The sequence below is a fragment of the Acipenser ruthenus genome, chromosome 6 (genome assembly GCF_902713425.1).
Source record: "Acipenser ruthenus chromosome 6, fAciRut3.2 maternal haplotype, whole genome shotgun sequence".
Taxonomy (NCBI): Eukaryota; Metazoa; Chordata; class Actinopteri; order Acipenseriformes; family Acipenseridae; genus Acipenser; species Acipenser ruthenus.
Window position 1 is genome coordinate 55,687,512 of NC_081194.1, and position 22,852 is coordinate 55,710,363.

Sequence of the window (22,852 nt, forward strand, 5' to 3'; positions counted from 1 at the left end):
GGTCATGGACACATTCTTCAGGGGTTTTTGTGTTTAGGCATTTTTTTTACATTTCGCCACAATTTGCAATTCTGTTTTAAATCTTACGTATCTTAACTGTAATATATCTTTAAATCCCGCGAACAAGCCTCCAGCCGAGAAAGTATTCAGAACTAATCAATACAAGTTAGGGAAAGGTCGTTTGTTTTTGTTTTTAATGTATTAGGTTTTTGAGTTATGTGAATTGAGTATGTTTCCAGTGATTTTCTGGTGTTCATTATACACAGATTTTTTTTTTTTTTTTTTTGTATCAGGGGTGTTTTATCGGTTAAACACTAAAATCAGAAGCCGTAATTATATTATTATAGTCATTTATATTGTAAGTATATTATTGTGTATGTGAATAAATCTGTGTATTATGAAAGCATATATTAAAAACAACATGAAAATATAAATCTGTATGCTAGGGGTGCGCAGACAGGTGATAGGTCTGGAAGGGGGTACGGGGCAATCAAAAGTTTGTGAACCTCTGCATTAGTCCAATCAATGTGTCTGAACCTGGTGTGTAATCCCAGGGTAACTGCTCACTGTTAACACGTTTGAAGACGTTAATTCACGTTTTAAGTAATACAGTGTCCTCTTCAGACATGTTATAGGGGAGATTCGGATATAACATTCAAGACTATGCGCGAGTAAATACCATCCTAACTCCTAACATCCAAAAGAAAAAGAAAAGAAAAAAATAACAATAATATATATATATTTCTTAGCAGACGCGCTTATCCAGGGCGACTTACAATTGTTACAAGATATCACATTATACATTATTTCACATTATAGAGATATCACATTATTTTACATACAATTATCCATTTTACACAGTTGGGTTTTTACTGGAGCTACTTAGGTAAAATACCTTGCTCAAGGGTACAACACCAGTGTCCCCACTGGGGATTAAACTCACAACCCTGCAGTCAAGAGTCCAGAGCCCTAACCACTACGCTACACTCCTATTGCATGCCCCGGTAGCTACGATATGGAGTCTTGTATGCCCCGGTAGCTATGAATTGGAGTCTCTCCATCCACAGTAGCTATGAATTGTAGTCTTTCCATCCACCTCCGGTTGCTTCATATATATATATACATTTGTATGCCCCGGTAGCTAAATGCTTAGTTAGGGCTCTGGGCAAAACCAAAGCCGATGACCAGTGGTTCCCAACCCTGGTCTTGGGGACCACCTGTGTCTGCTGGTTTTCATTACAACTGAGCTCTCAATTACTTAACTAGACCCTTAATTGAACTTATAATTTGCTTAATTAGACCTTTTTAATTGTTTTCAGCTCTTAAAAAGTTGCGGAGTTCAAGTTACTTATACAATGCTATACCTAACTTGAAATCTGCAACTGTTTGAGCTGACAACAAGTTCAATGAAGGGTCTAGTTAAGTAATTGAGAGCTCAATTGGAATGAAAACCAGCAGACACAGAGGGTCCCAGGCCCAGGGTTGGGAACCACTGGTCTAGATGACTGAAATGAAATCAACCTACACTGGACAGTGATTACAGTAGGTGTCAGGAAGCATCTTTTCATTTACAGTATATCTATCAGGGCAGAGGAGAGCGCTGCATGTAATTAGTGGGGCAGGGCAAAGTCCTGCTGTTAAATATATTATTGTGGGGTGTATTATGACTTAAAAAAGAAATGTATTTGTTTGGAATTAAAAACATGATGTATTGGTATTATTTGAATGTATTTTGTGTTTATTTAAAAAGTAGTGTTTTGTTTGTTATTGTTTGGCAGCGTGGATGGGGTTAAAGCCCCGTCCCACTAAACTCGTGTGGAATGTGACCATATCCTGATTGATTAATTTATTCTAATCTGGAGATGGTCACATGTATAAAAACACGCAGCTTTTGCTGGTCGTGGTGGGTGTTTGAGAGGAGGAACAAGAGCAAGAGCAAGAGAGAGTGAGGTAAAAAGTAGTCTGAAAAGAAAACTGGATTATGTGATCAGTGAAGGTGACTGCTCAGACTGATCGAGGTCTTGTTTTGTTTTATGTGTTCGTTATTTGTTTTGTTTAAATATTTATTTTGCTCTGTGAGCATTGTTTGTGACTGTATTTTTTATTTTATTTTTGTTTGAATAAAAACGCATACCAGCGCTTTCAACATGCAAGTACCTGCCTGTGTCTCTGTCAGCTTCCTAGTCTGGGGACATCATCACAAAGCCATCCTGTCACAGTATAGAATATTATATTTACAAATCCCAAATTAAAATCTAAAACCAAAAGATCTTACGATAGCTTTCGGCTATTAAATGCCACCTGTTGTATGGGGACTAGGTGGCATAGTGGGCTAATTCTCCAGTCCACATCATATCACCGTCAGACAATTTAGCACAACTGGCCATTCCAGTGTAACATTTCCATGTTTTATTTTCGATACCAGGAACAATGTTTATGTTTTTAGAATTAAAAAAATGCCGCCTCATTTTCTGCATTTTCCTTAGTGTTGCCTTTCATTTATGACTTTAAAAAATCACATATAGGTTAAGCTGAGCAAACAGTTAAAACACAATAACATGCTGGTTAGCTTCCCAGGTGTGACAAGGCCTTGAATCAAGTAGCACAGTTTTATATTAAAACCTTTAATTTTTTTATATATATATTCAGATTCCAATATCCTTCTCTTTGGCAGGGCACTGGAATCCACAGTGAAAATAGACCCTGTTGATGTTGTGGGTAACAAATACAAAATCAGTAATTACCTGGACAACAAGCACCCGTACCGGGATTTCCACACTCGGGAAATGCATCATCTACGACATCCTCTTTCATAACTGCGAGCACCAAGCAACACTGTTCCGCTACGGATTCAAAAAATCAGTCCAGGTAAAACAATAACAGTGGGGGTGGATACCTCAAATTTAGCACATTTACCTAAGCTTTTTTTAATCCTGTATTGTGAATAACACAAATCCACTGCATTCAACAGCAGTGAAATGGTTCCCAGTACAACTTTGTGTTTTGCTTTTAACTCCTTTTTAAAGTACACATGGCCAGGATTCTCATCTGTTTTGGTCAGGGATAGGTAGTTTTCAACCCTATTCCTGAAAAATACAACAAAAACTATTTCCACTTGATCGACTTATTCAGTTAGCAGAGAGATACTATTTAACAAACCTCTCCCTTAATCAGAAGTACAATCAGCCACCAATTTCCAAAATGAATTAAGATTAAGAACACGTTTTGGTCAACTATGAGCCAAAGACACCTGGAAAGAACTCTTTGAGAAGAAACTTTTATAGAAGAAAGGAAGGAAAGTTTGCATTTAAATCATGACAATATGATCCCCCCCACCTCCCTACCTGATTTTACATAACAAATCTGCACAATGTTTAGCACTGAAGTCTGTTCTCCAGAATAGCCTGTAGTCATCAATCCTCATCTTAATGAAACATTATTTGCTATCAACGTTTGTCAGATCTGTTGTCTTACCCAGTCTGTTCCAGACTATCAGTAACCCCAATTCTTTCCCGTGCCAGATAAAAAAAAAAAAAACTCGACTCCATCTTGGATTTTATCCACTTGTGTACACTGCTTTTTTAAAAATGTTTGTTTGTTTGTTCTATATAAAAATTTACTTGTTTTTCTTTATTGTTAATAAAACAATAAGTTTAAAATGAGATTTGCTGCAGCATGTACATCATTGTGTAGAATAAAATATAAAACAGTATATTATAAAACAGAATCAGTATACCCTGCTTGTAGGTGAGCCCACTTAAACTGCTTACACCTCTCAACCTCTATACTACCCTGATTCCTTGTCAGAGCTCTGGCACTGCATACTACCCTCTGTTAAATGACACTGCTAATATGAACCTATTTGTATATGTTTTGTATTTGTTTTTTAATAGATTTATAGATGAAACAAAGTTCAGTGCTACTCAATAAACCCATTACTATTGAACTTCCATCCACTGAATGAAACAGCCATTTAAAACAAAAGCAGCAAGTTTTAAAATCCCTAATCCTTAGACTTTAGCAAGTTTTATACCCTGTACCCAAATGACTCAATTATAATTTGCTTTAAACACATGCAAAGTGATTAGTGAATGCCACAAAAGATGTGGTATTCAGAATTATCTGTCTATATCGAATTCTCAGCTTCAGTGGTTAGATTATCTAGATTAATACAAAGAAAAACTACCTATATCATATCGAGTTGTTATACACACACACACAGAGAGAGAGAGAGAGAGAGAGAGAGAGAGAAACAACAACGACGACAAAAAAAAAAAAGATTATTGTCCAGAAAACATTGTTAAATTCAGTGCTCGACTATAACGGAACTGAAAGTGTAGAGGAATATAATTGGCAGGGTGTTTAAGTAGACGTACCACAGTTACTATCAACTAATAGCTTAATTAATATTATCAACACTCTTAATCGTGTTTTTCATTACATAAAAAAAAAAATATATATATATATAGACTTTTTTTTTAAAAATGTAGATCCTGTGCAGAATTGTTATATTAAAATGTTTGAAACGAACGATTAATGGGGGTTTGTTTCTAAGACGGAGCTACTTCCAGTATGGCGGCTCTGAGCAAAAAAAAAAATGCTGAAAATCTAGTCCTAATTCTAAATTCTTAATTGACTGTTCTGGGTAAGTGGGCAATGCATACTGTTTTGGTTCATATTAACTGTGTTGTGATAATACTGTAAACAATCTAAAATAAATATTATATTTATACTTTAATTTAGTAGTGTTGTCTATTTGAGACCCGAGTTACTGGGTTAACACCAGAACCTACTTGTTAAGTTTATCACAACATTTTAGGAAATTAAGAAATTCGATTATTTAATATTTTAATCACGACTGTATATTTATTTATATCATGGCACAATCTACTGTCATTTTTTATACAGTGGATATTGTGTGTGATTTTCAAGTAATTACGTTCTGACACATTAGTAAATATAAATGGGGTAAAGACCATACATTAAAACCCGGACTTTTCTCATACTCTGGATATGTGATCTACATTTTCATTTTATTGAAATGTTTGTTTCTCATAGACTGACTATGGTGTTGTCAACATTCAGATGTGCAAAAGCGCTGCAGATTACCCTGGCTGTAGTTAAACCCGATGCTGTGGCCAATCCGGTCATACTTGAGGTAAACCAATATACATGCATATTTATGTTATTTTTAAAGCACACATACCAAGCTCATTAATTTTAAACGTGTAAGGTGCAACAGCGAGGCTTTACAAACATGTTGTCACAAACGGTTTTGCTAAACATGGTCGTTTTCCACTGTGAAGCAATTATATCCTGCCACAGCACTCCCAGTTCACCCTGTATGTTACAGGTTTTAACCCCACCTGAAACTTGCAATCACATACTGTACTTAACAATGTGTTGTCTCAATACCTGTAACAGATAATGTACTGGAAGGCTCAGTGAGTGGGTATCCCAAGTTCAATTTGAATTAAAGTCTGGGAAATAATTTTAAAATGCAACTTGTTAGAATGGCTTGGTTACAATTTTAGATGCAGATCACAATAATTAATACAGTTAACCCCCCTGCTTGGTTACTAGTCATTTATGTTTGTCTGTGTCCAACTGTACCAGACCACACTTTTGACTCTAGTTTTAATCAATCAACTAGATTTGATTGACCTAGCTGGTAAGACAAAATCCACTACATGTGCTTAACACCCTATTCCTACTAAACTGCTCAAATGTTGTTGTTTATTTTCTAAAATTAATAATACCACCTTTATTAATATTAAAATATTATTAGTAGCTCGCTTTCATCTGGCACTGTTCCTAATTCCTTCAAGGTTGCTACAGTACGACCACTGCTTAAAATATATACCCATGATCCCCAAACCCTGAACAATTTTAGGCCTATTTCTAATCACCCCTTTCTAGCTAAAGATTTAAAGAGAGTGGTAGCTAATTAACTAAATTCTGCCCTGGACATAGTACTGAAACTGCTCTCATAAGAGTAAATGATGTGCTTTTATCTACAGATACAGGCTCGTCCTCAGTTCTTATTCTCTGAGAGCTAAGTGCAGCATTTGACACTATTGTCCATCGTATCTTAATTGAACATCTCAAGCATCTTGTGGGACTGTTAGGCACTGCATTTCAAATAGGCAACCATATGTTAGAAAGGAAATATCTTGCCCAATTGTATCTGTTTCATGTGGTGTCCCACATGGTTCTGTTCTCTGACCAATATTGTCCATGGACATAAGGTCAACTTTCATTCTTATGCTGACTACACCCAATTATATCTCTAAAACCTCTATAAATATTCTTACAAGCTGTCTTGCTGACATTAAGCTATGGATGTCAGACAACTTTCTAATGTTAAATTAAAAAAAAAAAAAAAAAAACAGAAGTGATGTCTGGGGTCAAAAAAATCAACAAAAAATTGCAGCTGTATCTGCTTTTACAGAGAATAGTTTCCCACATTCTATGTCATTTTTGACCCTGGCCTCTCTTTCGAGCTACATATTCAGAAAATAACCAAAATATCTTTTTTTTTTCACCTTAGAAATATTGCCAAGATGAGGCATTTTCTTTCACAGCAAGATGCTAAGAGATTGGTGCATGCCTCTATATCTTCTAGGGTTGATTACTGTAAAACCCTGGTGCAGTGTTCCTGGGCAGATGAATAATGGAGTCTGAAACTGTGAATGAACTAGTGTGAATTGATACTTGGAATTTATAAATGTATAAAAGTAGACATGATAATGTTTTGTCCTTTGCTCATAGTTGGGTCTGTTTGGTTTCGTGAGTAGAGCAAAGGCTTTGGAGGTAGGAGGTCCTAGATTTGACCCCCACAATTGCTGTAATACCTTGAAAAACTCAATTAATAAACAAAAGAGAAAGTCTGCCTTTTAGTTCTGTTGCTTGATTAAAAATCTATGATTGTGAGATGTGTACGAAGAAATGTACAGCTATGGACAAAAATTTTGCATTACCCTATAGAATAACAAATTTTGCTACATAAAGTCGAATGAAACCTGCGGAATAATGTTACGTTAACATACTGAATTACATACCGCTTTGCATCTTTCCATATACTTTTTTATTTATTTCTTAGCAGACATCAAAAAAATCAGACATCATATACTTAACGACAAACTGACAGATTTTAAAATTTAACATTAAATACTGTGCTACTATTCTGGCTTCCGGTAGACTTTTGCAATATCATTTTATAGTTTCTTTCATTACATGATTTTAAATAAAATATCAAAATTATGTTAATATTGTATTTTTTTTCTTGAATTGTCTTAATCCTAAAATTGTTGGTGATGCAAAACTTTTGGCCATAGACATGAAGTGTGAAATCCACTTTGTATACTCCTAGAACAGACAGAGTTCTGTGGTTCTCTTTCTTATCTCCCTGGTCTCGCATCCTGAACTGAAATCCATGAAGTGTGAATTGAAGATGTCAGAGTCTGATGGTGCAATACAAAGCTGCTTGTGTCTCATTTTTCTTTCCAGGCTGTCCATCAGAAAATTCTGGAGAACCAGTTTTTTATTGTGAGGAATAAAGATTTAATTTGGAGAAGAGAGGACTCTGAGAGATTTTACGCAGAACATGCAGGTACAAAACAAGAAGTAGTATATCCAATGCATTACTCGCCAACTTTGATCCAGTGTATTTGAATATGAAAACAGTGATTCCAATAAATTGGACCAGCTTGTATCTGACTGTGAAAACACACCTTTACATGCAAACAAACATCTATTTGTATTTAGCCCAGAAATACCCCTGTATAAAATAGGTGCTTGAGTCAGTCCTGGGAGATTCCCTGGTTTTAGATATCAGTTCTATACATATTTTTTGAACAATATTACCAGTATAAAAACAACAGCTCTGTTAAGCCTTCTATAAGTTAATAGGTTGGGGTAGGGTGTCTGCTGTTATTATTATTATAAAATGTGTTCTAACGTTCTGTGTACTAGAAGACATGTACACAATATAAGATGTTATAGAATTTAGATGGCTATTGCTACAGTATAAGAAACATGTCTGCCTTGGAGGAATCTAAACAAACAAGTTATCTGATACTTAACACAGCTGAGTAGTGTACAGTAGATAATGCTAAACTATATTTGCATTATTAATTAAAATGAGAGTAAAACAAATACATAAAAAAACACATATTTTCGTTTTAATTAATAGTCAACATGTTTCTAAAAATTGCAGCTCTTGTTAAAAAATAATCTGTTAAAAAAAGCTAATCGGTGCATAGCATAATAAAGGCAAGGCTTTCTTGTCATGCTATAATCAGATCTACATTAAAAAAATAAATAAGAAGGGTGAGCAAATGGAAAACACTCCAAAAAAGCATGGCAACAAATTGTGTGTAAACTTACCCAGTGGTGGTGGCTCTGGTTTTCATACTGTATCCGTTTAAATGGAGTTACAATAAATGTAATTGTGCAGCTAAGTTAATACAGCGATTGTGGATGTTACATCCTGTAAATGTGCAGGTGCAGAAGTCGTAATGGCTGTTTTAATGTCTTACTCTTCAAATATGAAAAGATTATAAAAGTGATCCAGACACAGTGGAATGATCTTATTCAGCTGCAGGAAATGAATAGATGTTGGCAACATATACATGCAATGGCAGATCGTGAGAAGGTTAAAGGGCACAGGAGCTATTTGATTTACTACAAGGCTGGAGTGTATATGGGGTTTGAATTTTTTTTTTTTTTTTTTGATCACAATGTCCCTTTTTAAACTTATTTTGAGCTGATTCTGTTTCCCAATTAAACTCAGAAAAAGCTGTTAATTACAAAGCAATGCCACTTGTTTTTACCTTCCTATCTTGACTGAGCCTGATTCTGTTTTGCTTAATTTTTATTTCAAACAGACGTGACAAATTACATTAATTGCTCAACACAGATCCTAATTGCATTTCATTGCTGCAGTCGCCTAGATTATCGTTTATTTGGGTGTCATGTCAGTGTGAAAGGTGCTTTAGATCCATTGAGTGATGAACTGAGGCCAGATTTTACCCAATGGCATCCCCCTGTGTGTGTGCGCAGAATTAAGGCCTGATTAAACATGTTTTTCACCTGTAAATGGGTTTATATATATATATATATATATATATATATATATATATATATATATATATATATATATATATATACAGTGGTTGTGCAAAAGTTTTAGGCAGGTATGAAAAAATGCTGTAAAGTAAGAATGCTTTCAAAAATAGACATGTTAATAGATTATATTTATCAATTAACTAAATGCAAAGTGAGTGAACAGAAGAAAAATCTAAATCAAATCCATATTTGGTGTGACCACCCTTTGCCTTCAAAACAGCATCAATTCTTCTAGGTACACTTGCACAAAGTCAGGGATTTTGTAGGCATATAGTCAGGTGTATGATTAAACAATTATACCAAACAGGTGCTAATGATCATCAATTTAATATGTAGGTTGAAACACAATCATTAACTGAAACAGAAACAGCTGTGTAGGAGGAATAAAACTGGGTGAGGAACAGCCAAACTCAGCTAACAAGGTGAGGTTGCTGAAGGCAGTTTACTGTCAAAAGTCATACACCATGGCAAGACTGAGCACAGCAACAAGACACAAGGTAGTTATACTGCATCAGCAAGGTCTCTCCCAGGCAGAAATTTCAGGGCAGACAGGGGTTTCCAGATGTGCTGTCCAAGCTCTTTTGAAGAAGCACAAAGAAACGGGCAACGTTGAGGACCGTAGACGCAGTGGTCGGCCAAGGAAACTTACTGCAGCAAATGAAAGACACATCATGCTTAGTTCCCTTCGCAATCGGAATATGTCCAGCAGTGCCATCAGCTCAGAATTGGCAGAAAACAGTGGGACCCTGGTACACCCATCTACTGTCCGGAGAAGTCTGGTCAAAACGGGCCTTCATGGAAGACTTGCGGCCAAAAAGCCATACCTCCGACGTGGAAACAAGGCCAAGCGACTCAACTATGCACGAAAACACAGGAACTGGGGTGCAGAAAAATGGCAGCAGGTGCTCTGGACTGATGAGTCAAAATTTGAAATATTTGGCTGTAGCAGAAGGCAGTTTGTTCGCCGAAGGGCTGGAGAGCGGTACACGAATGAGTGTCTGCAGGCAACAGTGAAGCATGGTGGAGGTTCCTTGCAAGTTTGGGGCTGCATTTCTGCAAATGGAGTTGGGGATTTGGTCAGAATTAATGGTCTCCTCAATGCTGAGAAGTACAGGCAGATACTTATCCATCATGCAATACCATCAGGGAGGCATCTGATTGGCACCAAATTTATTCTGCAGTATGACAACGACCCCAAACATACAGCGAAAGTCATTAAGAACTGTCTTCAGCATAAAGAAGAACAAGGAGTCCTGGAAGTAATGGTATGGCCCCCACAGAGCCCTGATCTCAACATCATCGAGTCTGTCTGGGATTACATGAAGAGAGGGAAGCAACTGAGGCTGCCTAAATCCACAGAAGAACTGTGGTTAGTTCTCCAAGATGTTTGGGCCAACCTACCTGCCGAGTTCCTTCAAAAACTGTGTGCAAGTGTACCTAGAAGAATTGATGCTGTTTTGAAGGCAAAGGGTGGTCACACCAAATATTGATTTGATGTAGATTTTTCTTCTGTTCACTCACTTTGCATTTTGTTAATTGATACATATAAACTATTAACATGTCTATTTTTGAAAGCATTCTAACTTTACAGCATTTATATATATATATATATATATATATATATATATATATATATATATATATATATATATATATAAACCCATTCCTGTTTTATTTTCTTTTTTATTGAAGGAAGATTCTTCTACCAGAGACTAGTTGAATTCATGTCCAGGTAAAAACAAACAAAAAAAAAGTTGTCCTTTTAAATGTAATGTGTACTCGGGCAGCCTTTGATTAAAGTATCTTGAGTGTTTTTAAGTGTGGGTATAGGCGTGGTAGGTTGTTTTATAATGAAGCAGAGAGATTCCACCTGGTATAATAATTGCATTGTGCTGAATTCAAAATAACACTTACATTTTTGTTATCTGTAGTGCATGAAATTAATAATGTTCCCTGAAGGTGAGAGTTTCACTTGAGATGTGTTTATTAAACCAGAACCTCTTGTTTTAAACATCTGGATCTATTGTCAAGGCAACAGGTTTCAGTCATTTGATTATGGACAATCTTTTAAACATGAAGTAGAGCCTGACTGAAATTCTTATTTGTGCACTAAACGTTGGAGCATTGTGTGTGTGTGTGTGTGTTTGTGTTTGTGTTTGTGTGTGTGTGTAATATATATCTATATATCTATAGATAGATAGATCTATCTATCTATCTATAGATATAGATTTATACTATATAGATAGATAGATTACAGTCAGCACTTGGATATACGATACTCAGATACATGTCAGTCGCATTTTACCGTCCTTGTATTAAGAAACAAATCAATATTTTAAATCTGTGATCTTCAGTTGCTTTTGTGCATTTTCATTTGCGATTCAACTGTGATGATAGGGCCTTATCGAGCACAATGTTCTGCAATTTTGAATACTGACTTTGGATACTCTTTTAATTCTGGAATCTGTGTTGTTGGTTATTATTTATTTTTTTAATCTTTTGCTACGTTGCATTACCGTTTACGTTATGTGCATGGGTAACATTTTGATGTAATTTTGCTGTTGGGTTGTTAATGGGGAATTTTACATTATGCTACAATATGTACTGGATTTAAAAGTATGTACTGTATTACAGCCGTTTCTTTTGGCAAGTGATATTTTCAGAATCATATCGTTCTGAATTAAAATACTACTTCTGTTGAAAATATAGTACTGTACCAACAAAACCAACTACAGTACATCTAAATGGAAGTCTACTAATTTTAAAACAGTCTTTTCAGCTGGGTATTTTTGACATTTTTTTTTTTTTCCCTGAAAAAATGGTTGGAACAGGTCAAAATGAAATAATCAGATATGCGTCACATGTGCTTGACCGTCGCTGAAGTCAAAATTGTATAGGGTCGGATATGTGAGTGCTGACTCTATATATATATATATATATATATATATATGCTTGTGTGTGTGTTTATCATAGAGGTTAACACTCACAAATAGTGGAGTGTTAAACTGTTTTTCTTTTTGCTGCTGGCTATAAAATTGCTTTTCCATTTATATATTACACAGTGCAGTTCCAGTACTGAAAACAGTGTGTGTCATATTTTGCTTAATGGAGATGTGAAAAGATGATTGGAAGTTATTCTGTATTACATTGCCGCTTTTGAATTGTTTCTACTAATTAACAGCGGGCCAATGAGGGCCTATATTTTGGCCCGAGAGAATGCGATTGGTCACTGGAGGGAACTGATGGGGCCCACGAAAGTGTTTCGAGCTCGTTACACAGCGCCAGAGTCCATACGGGGTGTCTACGGACTGACAGACACCAGGAACACAACACATGGCTCAGGTAATGCTTTCTTTGGGAGAGGTCCCTGTCTCATACAATCGAGAGGGCGCAGGTTCACTTCCTGACTGTGCAAAGTTGTCGCTCTTTGCTGGGAATACCACAGGGTGCTCCTGAGGGTGAGGGAAGCAAAATCATCAGGGACTTTACAGGGGACCCTACTGGACAGGCGCATGGCGAATCAAAGCAAACATCTGCAGGGCTAGCCTTTGTGCTCCAGAGGCCGGTAGCTCGTCATCATCCACTGGGTGTAGAGGCGTTTGGCTTGTCATAGGATCAGAGGACGACTAGCTGTTGTAGGGATTGCTGTGGTGAGAGAACATATTTGGACATTCTTAACTGGGTATAAAAATTGGGTGAACACATCATTTTTATTAATTTTTTTTTTTTACCTCTGATGAAGACAGTTTGAAACGTTAGGTTGTTTTTCAGCTTTTTCTTTTTAATTACTTTTATGTACCGGGAACTAAATAAAATCTAAAAAAAGATATATAAAGTCCAGCCGTTGTTTGTGGTTGATGAATGGGAAAGTGTGGTGTTTTCTCTGCTTTAAAAGCGGAAGTGGAGACATGGTATATATATATATTTTTTTCCCGGCCCCACAAACTATTATAACGGACCTCTCCACCAATTAGCCGGAGTGACCCTACATTCAACCGGTCCGTTTAATGCGCCCCTTATTCAGTCTTGCTGGCTGGGGAAGTTGTCTCCTTGGCAAGTGCGGAGGGCCGCCAACAGGTGTTACTAACAAAGCAACTTGGAGAGTCAGTAAAGTGGCTGAAATGGGCTTTGAATAGTGAGTTAGGAAGTACATCTCATGGTGAAGCACTAATAATGTACATTTACATTCCTATTTGTTGTAGCAGTGAGAAGCATTAGAGTGTCTGTATCATGGATTTTGTGTGGATAACAGGAAAGTAAAAGTAAAAATCCAGTTTAGAAATTAAATGTTTGCCATGTAGTAATGTGTTATAGTACACATTAAACCCAGTCCTATACATTTAAATTATATGCAGAAGAGACAAGAATGTAATGCCCTACTTGAGCTACCTACTTTTTTTTTTTTTTTTTTTTTTTTAAAGATAAGCAGGGTGTCTAGTTCATTATCTTGTGCTATCATAAATTAAGTGACATACCTTCATAATTATTTATTTATTTATTTTTAGACTCTGCAGAATCTGCCACCAGAGAAATCTCCTACTTCTTCCCAGACTTCAACATGAAGCAGTGGATTGAGAAGGAAGAGCCCCTATTCAGGGCAGGGGACATTGTCTATGATGAGCAAAAACAAGTTCACACTGCTAAAGAAGGTCTTTGATGAGAGCTGTGTTTCTCCTTCCGCTAGCTATCCCAGGTTCATGTATTCTCTACAGCTGGATATGAGGTGGGGAAGGAACCAGAGATAATCTGCTGTATTCAGGCAGTAATCAACTGTGAATATAAGTGATGTGTTTGTTCATTAACCCATCCTGTGTGAACAAGGGTTAGTGCTATGATTGAAATCCATTCTACAGGTGACTGAAACTCATTCAAGCTGATCTAATTACTTGATGCTTTTTCGCTGTTTTTATAACTGCACATTTGCCAATACAGGTACAATGTTAAAGCATTGCTACCCAATGCTTTAAAATCCATCTGCTTCCCTTATTATGTTGTGTTGAAAATGTCATTTAAGTGAAATGTCCCAGTTTGAGGGGCACCCTACAGGTAAATCTGAAACGGGTGTAATATGATTATAGTATTGTTGACCCTTAGTAAATTAAAGTTGTGCCTTATCACTGCAGCACAGTGGCACCAATATCACCCCTGCTCTTGGTTTATGCTTGTTTATTTGACCTTAATTTACAAGTTACTTCATGGTACCTGATTCCTTCCTGTTTTCTTAGGCAGATTTACTCCCAAGTGCTGCAACTGCAATTGTAAAGCATTGGTTATCAGTCACTTACTGTAAGATGTCATTGGTTTTCCTATTGCAACATTCAGTTGTACTAAAAAAAATCCAGATCAATTGCATGACATGCGTCTTCTAGTCTGTACAGCCAGATGTGGCAGAAGATTTGATGTTTACAGCTCAAATAAAAAGATGAAGGTAACCGTGTATCTTTGGTTAATTTCATTTTCACAAGACTGATCAAAAATGTGTGTGTGTGTGTGTGTATATATATATGTATAGATATGTGTGTGTGTATATATATGTGTGTCATAATATTTTTCTCATTCGATTAGAGGGAGTTATTCTTGATGCTGCTATCTAGTGAGGGGTGAGGAAAGTACATTTGACAGCTTTGTATACAATGGGTATTACCCTTTCATTGATGGGAGGAATAATAATAATGTGTAAAGGGTTAACTTGCATTCATTCTTTACTTTCATTAGACTAAACGAGATACACACTACAGTGCACTTGACCTGCTCATCTTAATGTAGTCCACATTACAGAGACATGGTGCTGTTTAGTTTTGCTGATAGTCTTTTATATGGTAAACTGCTATATAATTGAGCGATTGCATCACTGTACATTACACAGTAAAGTGAAGGAGCCATCATCCTCATCATAAGGTATTTGCTGCACAACACATGTTTTTTTTGTTTTTTTTTGTTTTTTTTTGTTTTTTTAAGTGCCAGTAGTGTTCAAGTTCATATCTGATTCTCCTGACACAATAACCACCAGAGTGTTTTATTAACAGTGTCAACACAACCCTCAGACAAAATTAGAGCCTCATAAGTATAGTATTCAATTTATTCTTTACAAATAACAATAAATTGCAACTTGGATTACACCAATTAAAACGTCATTGAATTGCTCTAGTAATATAGTGAATACATTCAGGATTTCATTTTACTATTAGTTATTTAATCCCTATTAGATTTGTTCCCCCTTTTTTTAACTGATGGGCAGCACAGGGTTAAGTTGTATTAGTTTGCCCTACAATCCGTCTATAAACTTCTGCTTCCACTGCCCAATGTTGCCGTTCTGAGATGCATGTTGAGATGCGTTGTTGTTGAGCACCGAGCTGTTGAGGCTAGTAATCCTTTCCACCAACAGTAAGGCTCAAACTTGTTAATGTATTAGAATCCTGTGCAGAGAATTTAAGGTTTATTTAAACATATAATGAATCGGTAACATACTTTAAAAAAATCAGATGGTAATAATAACAAATCTTTCTCTTTTGTAAGTTAAAAACTTAATACGGTATTGGTTCTCGCTACTCCATTACTGTGACATCTTTTCTTGTTTTAAGCCATGCTGTGTGCTCGCTCAGCCTGACCTGAGAATGCTGAAATATCCATGCTTGCTGAGACCTGAATAAACCTGCTTGCATAAAGAGGGGAGGGCAATCGATATTTGAGGGGGAACTCAGAACATCATACAATGGGGAGGAATGCTGTTACGTTGCATTGCTAGCTTGGTTTACAACAGTTAACCTCAGACAATGGAGGACACTAAAATACATTTCTTACCCTTACAGCAGTTGGCTGTGTGGTGTACTGCAGCATCATGAGAAGCCTAATAAGGGACTGTGTTCAAATGTTTACTATACTTGTTCTGTATAGTAACAGTTTTTGAACATTAACGCTGATGTCAGATAGGTTTTTGACATCAAAACACACAAAAGCCAATGTCTGGGCCAAAGTTATTGTCATGGTATTGACTCGCTCCTATTTTTAATCTCATGATAATCTTAAGAATTGTAATATTAGCTAAACTTCTGAGACTAAGGGATATGGCTGTGAACATCAAAAAATATCTTCTTAGGAGGATGAATATGGACTGTAAGTTATGATTTGTTTTTTTCTGTTGGATAAATAAATACAATTGCAATCTTATCGCACTATAGTTCAATGATTGGAATCTGTAGCATTTTCATATACAGTACATATTGATTTTAACAGACTGATTAAATTAAACAATATTGTTTGCACATTCATTTTACATTGCAGATTGTTTTATAATTCCTGTTTCCCTGCTTCAAAAGAAATATAAAAAGTCCCTTCTGCCCAGCTTGTCGCTTCTAGAAGATCTTTACCCCAGGCAGTGCAGTATCTAAACGTTGGAACGAAGGCCATGTTTTAAAATAAGAATCTGTTTCTAATCACTTTATCCCAGCCTCTGACGAGTAGTGTGATTGTGTTTCAATGTGGCACAGGTTCAGTATTTCACTTCAGCACGTTGCTGCCTGCCTCCTCTTTCACCCTCTCTCCGGGTTTAATCAATTCGATGGTGCTGTGAGATTTCTCTGTGATCTTCCTCGTCTTGTCTATCTGCCGGACGCTCTGTGTGACTGTGATTGTCACCATTCTGTTGGCTTGCCATTTGTTCTGTGGGAGTAATACAAATAAAAGTTACTTGGTAAATGAACAAGTGCTGGTAATAAGACACATCATGACATCAATTTTAGAACCACAGTCAATTAAATATATTTACCGGATAAAGCCTTTTTGTAAAATGGCTCTGTGAGAATAAACCTGGCTTTTTTAAAACATTGTATTATTCTATTCATTATAGAAAAATATTAATATCAAAACACTACATTGACATTACAAAGTGTGATATTTTGACTGTCCAACAATCTTGAAATCCTTACTTGAGTCCCTGACATGACAGTCAGTGTGCTAAATTACAAAGCAAGTAGCTTCAAGTTTCCTTTTGTTTTTAATGTCTCTACTTTTTATGTTTGCAATGACTCTGTTTGGTTCTTACTCCAATTACACGACTCAAATTATGTGGGGCTTACTTTTTTTTTTTATAAAGTGTTAAGGTGCTTCACCTTGTATGTTGTTCATGTCAGTTTTAGATCTGCCAAGTGTCTTTATAGAAGCAAGAGTCTGTACCACCTAATGATTTGCAATTTTGGGTCCTTATCACCTAATGATTTGCAAAATTTACATATGTCTATGGTAGGCAAGTAGAACATCATCAAAATGTAAGGGGACATTAAAAAAATGTCACTTGAGGCTACACACATGCTAAATCTGAAAAGGTGATGAATTACTGCTGCCCAGTTTTACAATTGGTAGACTTTTTTTGGCGTGGGGGACGACATGCGACATGAAGGGCATGTACCTCCTCAGTTCTGAGCATGCTCCTGTTTTGCACTGTGGTGCCCAAGGACTGCAGCGCCACCTGTTGGTTGTTCTGAGATTCTGTGCCCCTGCTGGTTGGTTTGATCTCATTTAACACCGGGTCAGAAATGGCAGAGCACACCTTCAAATAGGCATGGGCCGGAGCTGACCACAATGACACTAACTGCTAATTATGTATGGACAAAGTTTGTCTCCAAGAGAAGTTCTTTTGTCAGAATGCAGCATTTCCACTGGGGCACACTACAACTCGTTCAGAATGTTTAGGCATTTATTTAACCACCTAGAACATGGACCATCTTTTTTGAAGCTGTCTTTCCAAACACTATCAGTTAGTGTTTATTCTTAAAAATACTTTCATATCAATAATAGCAGATAATAATACCGTTATGCTTAAATTTAACATTAGCAGAGGAACAAGAAAAAAAGCAGATGTATTAAAGTCTTGTGCTGGGAAGAAAATATTACCTTCATTATATAAGAATGAAACCATATTGAACTCCAGTGCACGACTGAGTTGAGTGATATAAATGAATGTGTATCTGGTTTGCAGCAACTAATACAATACTACAAATTATACATCATTGCACCTAGACCTGCACAAAATGAGATTTAGTTGTGCCTTAAAGTCAGTATTAACATATGCTGCACCAAAAATGGCACTGATTTATGAATGTTCATAATACATTATTGCTGCGCTGCATTGTTTACGCCCGGTCTTACTATAATAAACCGGAATAAAACTGTAACCTGTCAGTGATAGATTACTCCACTGCAAAAGACCAGTTACTGACCCACACACAATATATCGCAAGTTTTATTCACATTTAAACGGTAAATACATTCCCAAACCAAATTATTTTCACATAAAGTCTTTGCAACGCATTTACATATTGTAATTAATTGTGTAATTAATAGATAAAGCAATTCAATCATAAATATGTCTTCTATTTAACTTGTTCAATTAGACAACACACAATCCAATTTAAAGCGAGCAGACTACTTATTAGGTGCGTAAGCACAATCATTTCTCGCCATGCGATGACCCTCAGTTCGGTATCTGTGTTTTGGTACCATCTTCAACAGGAATCTTTACTCTCACTATATGCTTATGCCCTTCCGCTGTGAAATGGCGGGATATACTGTTTCCTGCTTGTTTTCTCTTTTATTGTCAATATCCATTAAATATCGTTCACTACCCATTACGAGTCGCGCGATGATAACAGCATTGTAAATAGCCAGAAGGCACACACTTGCCAATTACAGGATCAGACCCAAACGGGTTACTTACAGTCATTCCTTTAACAGCGGTTATCGCCATCCAGTTTTTGTTTTCTGCAAAGTTTCTCAAATACGTCTTTTGAGCCTAAATGGGTTATCCAGAGAATACTGACAACGAACGGTATTGTCTCCAGTCTGAGAAGCTGACGGACGCTTAAACCTGCGCTTTATTCTACGTAGGTAGATTGAGCAATGCTCCGTTTCCAGCAGCCTTGTGTGATAAGAGGTTTTAACTACGTGTTAACACAATAATTACACTATGTAACACAATTTTTGTTACTGGGTAGTAAGTGTTATTTCCTAATTGCTTATGCCTCAAAAGTATAGGAAATGGCTATTATTCCCCACAAACTGTGCTTTTGTGACCAGGACAGTGATATTTTGAAATTTACCTATTTCCAATGAGAAAACGGGCGAATTTATGTCTTTTCGTTCACATAAAGTCAGAAAAAACAACATATGAATCCAAATTAACATGTATTTATACTAAAGTAATACAAAAATGACTACAAAAGATTTAGAAGTGAGTAGTTTTTCGAGATTTACGATTATACTGTAAATCACTTTCACGAATCAGCCCCCAAATGTAGTCTCCCATCATGTTCTCGTTATACTGTCCTTGGTAGCGGCGTTCAAAGTCCAGTATATCCTGGTGGAAGCGCTCGCCTTGCTCCTCCGAGTACTCTCCCATGTTCTCCTTGAATTTATCAAGATGAGCATCAAGGATATGGACTTTGAGGGACATCCTACAGCCCATTGTGCCGTAGTTCTTCAAAAAAACGGTATAATATAATTTTGTTGTACATTAATCAAAATGAAATAATAAATAAATAAATAAATACAGTATACAAAGTGGAATTCATTTATTTTGAAAAGCATACTGCAGTATTATAACTTTAAATTCAGTATTTTGTATTTAGGTGCAGTATTTAACTGTAATGAATCATGCAATTCTGATGGAAATATACTGCAAGTATCATTATGGTATCCAGTAGCACTGCAGAAAGATAACTAGGTTATATTCACAAGACCTTAAGGACTGTTTATTAAGGACTACTTTTTTAAAGACCATTTCCAGTAATAAATCAAGTTTGCAGACACTTTTGAGCTACAAAAGGTGGCAGGGTGTTGCCATATATTACCCAATCATTACATCTTCTCTCCACACCCTGAGCTGCACAGTAGCTCGCAAATTATATTCATAACCTCCAGGTGCTGCAAGTAAATGCTGGATAATACTGGTTTAACGCAGTGCTGAAGGTGTTAGCTGAAATTTTTGTCTGCTTGACTTTCTTATACGTTTTTCTTAGCTGAAGACACTTTTAATTAATGTAAACAAACTGTGGACTTATGTAACAAACAGAAAACGGTAACTAGTCACAGAGGAACCATATGTTCATATATTTGTGTGGTTACAGTCTATACATGCAAAAAGTATTACACTTAAAAAAGGAGGTTTATTGAAAAGCAGTTTTGTACAGATTTGAACATACATGGAGCACAATGGTTAATGAACTACCAACAAGTGCTCTAGACAAATATTTATAAATTATGCATAAACTCAAATAGAGCATATAATCAATAATAAACAATAAATCTAAATGTGTTCATGTAAAAATCATTCCTGCTAAACCCAGTTTTGAAATGAATGATGGATTTTCTTAAAATGACAAATAACACTGTTAATTTATCCATTTCATCATTGTCTTTGCCAGTTCACAAACAGCCTCTGCTTGTTACATGAATATAAGGAAAAATAAGAACAATCAATTCTGCTTATTTATTTGAAGGGTATGTTTTAATAGTGCTAAGTCATTGGGTTTCATTAAAATAAAAGTGATTGGAGGTCAGGTTTGAGCTGCTTCAAGAATCTCATTCAGTAATGGTCGGAATATTATTTCTTTTTTCTTCAGAAAAACACTTTCTCCAGGTAGGAGTTGAGGAACATTCCTGTTGGATCCAGCTGCTCCCGTATGGAACAGAATTTCTGGAAGCCGGGATACATTCTCTGGAAATCCTTGCGAGTACAACTGTGAGCCTGGATGAAAAACACAATACAATGACACCACTAAATAACAGATGAACCCCCATCATGCCCTTTGCGTGCAAACATACAGTACATAATAATATAGTTCAAGAGAAAGAATGAAATACAGGTATTCTAGAACTTTACAAAGTGAATGCATTTCTGTTCTATTGTGGAAGCCCCTCCTTTCACTGTCACTGATTGGATAAATGTAATGGAGCTTTCTGATTGGCTCGGGCACTTGTCTTTCTAGGTTGCATCCAAAAAATGTTATATCACATTTAAATGAAATATTTGTAAACTTTAAGAAATCACATTTAAATTATAACATTTAAATGTTGTATTTTTATTTGATAATACGAAATGTAAAAAGGTCCTGTGCATGATAGTGCATTGCAAATGTAATTTTATTTAAAATTTGTTTTTGCAAAAACAATAAGATATTAAGGGAAATGTAATTAAAAATAAAATGACTTCCGAAGGGACTTGCTCATTAATAGAACACATTTTGAACATTATAAAAAATGAAATAACCACATTCCCTTGAGAGTGGAAGAGTACATATATCCACGACGTATGATAATACTGTTACATATATGTTAGTTCTAATGCTTAAAAATCTTCAACCTTCTGGCCCCATAGATAAGATTTCTAGCTACCGATTCACCAGCAACTTAACTAGAGAGGAATGGGATCCCTCGTACATATAATAGAGACCACCTTTAACTGTATGTGCTCAGTGGAATTCACTGAAATGCTTTGATGACATTTCTTTACCTTTGCCCAGTGTGGTCTGCCTCCTGCGTTCTGCATGATCTCTTCATAGGCAGCCCAGTACTGATCCCGTGGTACCTCCTTTCCATAGGGCCTATCGGATCAGAACAATTGAAATGATCAAGTAATGGTATAATGCGTGATCTCTTATAGGCACTGCTAAAGTGCTCTCCAGAAACAGAGAGATGGCAACAAGCTCTCAAAAGAGGCCCTTGTAACACTGCTTTGTAGTGCTGCCAGATATACAGTAATCTGTGCTTTTGTTGGATTTTTCTGAGTTGGCACAAGCATTTGTCCATCCCTTTTTAGATGCAACATGCTACTTCATAACATCCTTTCAATACATAACACAGACATTTACAGTTTAGTAAGCCATCATTGTTTTATTCATGTATAAATACAAGAACTTTAAGGAAAAACACTAATGTTCATTTTTTTGTAACCATGAGGGTGCAAATACTTACTGTGCAGGCACCACTGTATACTATAGGTATTAAACTCTATATTTGTCTTAGCATTAGTTACATTATTACTGGTCTTCTGGACTGATATTTGATTTGAGAACTTATTGTTCAATACAGCTGTGTGACGGGGTACACCCCGCCCCTGTGTGAATTATATTATTTGTTGAATTATTATTTAGAATGTACTGTTTTGTATGTAAAAACACAATGTTTTGTTATTATTGTTTACAGCCTGGATGGGGTTGAAATGCCCCATCCAGATAAAATCGTGAGAATGCGTGGTCAACAGCGAGTGATTATTGACAACTGGCAGTTGACCACGCATATGAGAAACCCTGTGCCAAATGTGGCAGAAGGATAAACTAGGTAATTAATAGCCAGTTAATCCCTCAGCCACAATATAAAAACATGCAGCTTTGGCTGAATGGGATTAGTGTGTTCAGAGGCGGAGAGAGACATGAGTCATAAGACAAGCGACAATAGTCGGAAGCCATTGCTACCTGTGCAGGTTTTTGTTTCGTGTCTGTTCTGTTTGTCTGTTTTGGCCACTGTGCCGTTTTGTTTTTGTATAAGTGTTTCTGTTTCATTTAAACCTTTTATTTTTCAATAAATCTGCGCACCAGCGCATTCATTCATACATCAGTGCTGTCTGTGTCTGTCTCCTCCCTGGTCTGACGTCACCCACGATAACTGACTGCGGTGACAATTCCAAGTCGACGGCAAGGACACTTAACGAACAAAAATGCAATTGTGTATA

The 22,852-nt window shown here is 36.3% G+C and overlaps 2 protein-coding genes across 2 annotated transcripts in view; one reads left to right on the forward strand and one right to left on the reverse strand.

The window, feature by feature from the left end:
• Nucleotides 1–4,530: 4,530 nt before the first annotated feature.
• Nucleotides 4,531–14,566, forward strand: nme6 (NME/NM23 nucleoside diphosphate kinase 6). The gene is made up of 6 exons (XM_034017624.2): nucleotides 4,531–4,645; nucleotides 5,059–5,158; nucleotides 7,510–7,612; nucleotides 10,822–10,861; nucleotides 12,311–12,471; nucleotides 13,635–14,566. Exons 2-6 carry the CDS (start codon nucleotides 5,066–5,068, stop codon nucleotides 13,784–13,786), a joined length of 549 nt encoding a protein of 182 aa, XP_033873515.1. The 5' UTR covers nucleotides 4,531–4,645; nucleotides 5,059–5,065; the 3' UTR covers nucleotides 13,787–14,566.
• A 5,119-nt stretch (nucleotides 14,567–19,685) lies between these two features.
• The window catches only part of LOC117410447 (L-gulonolactone oxidase), a 74,639-nt gene continuing 71,472 nt past the window's right edge, over nucleotides 19,686–22,852 (reverse strand). The window contains exons 11-12 of the mRNA XM_034016998.3: nucleotides 21,635–21,725; nucleotides 19,686–20,869 (exon numbers count right to left, since the gene is read on the reverse strand). Coding sequence (XP_033872889.1) covers nucleotides 20,741–20,869; nucleotides 21,635–21,725 — 220 coding nt within the window. The 3' untranslated portion in view covers nucleotides 19,686–20,740. The remainder of the gene's footprint in view (nucleotides 20,870–21,634; nucleotides 21,726–22,852) is intronic.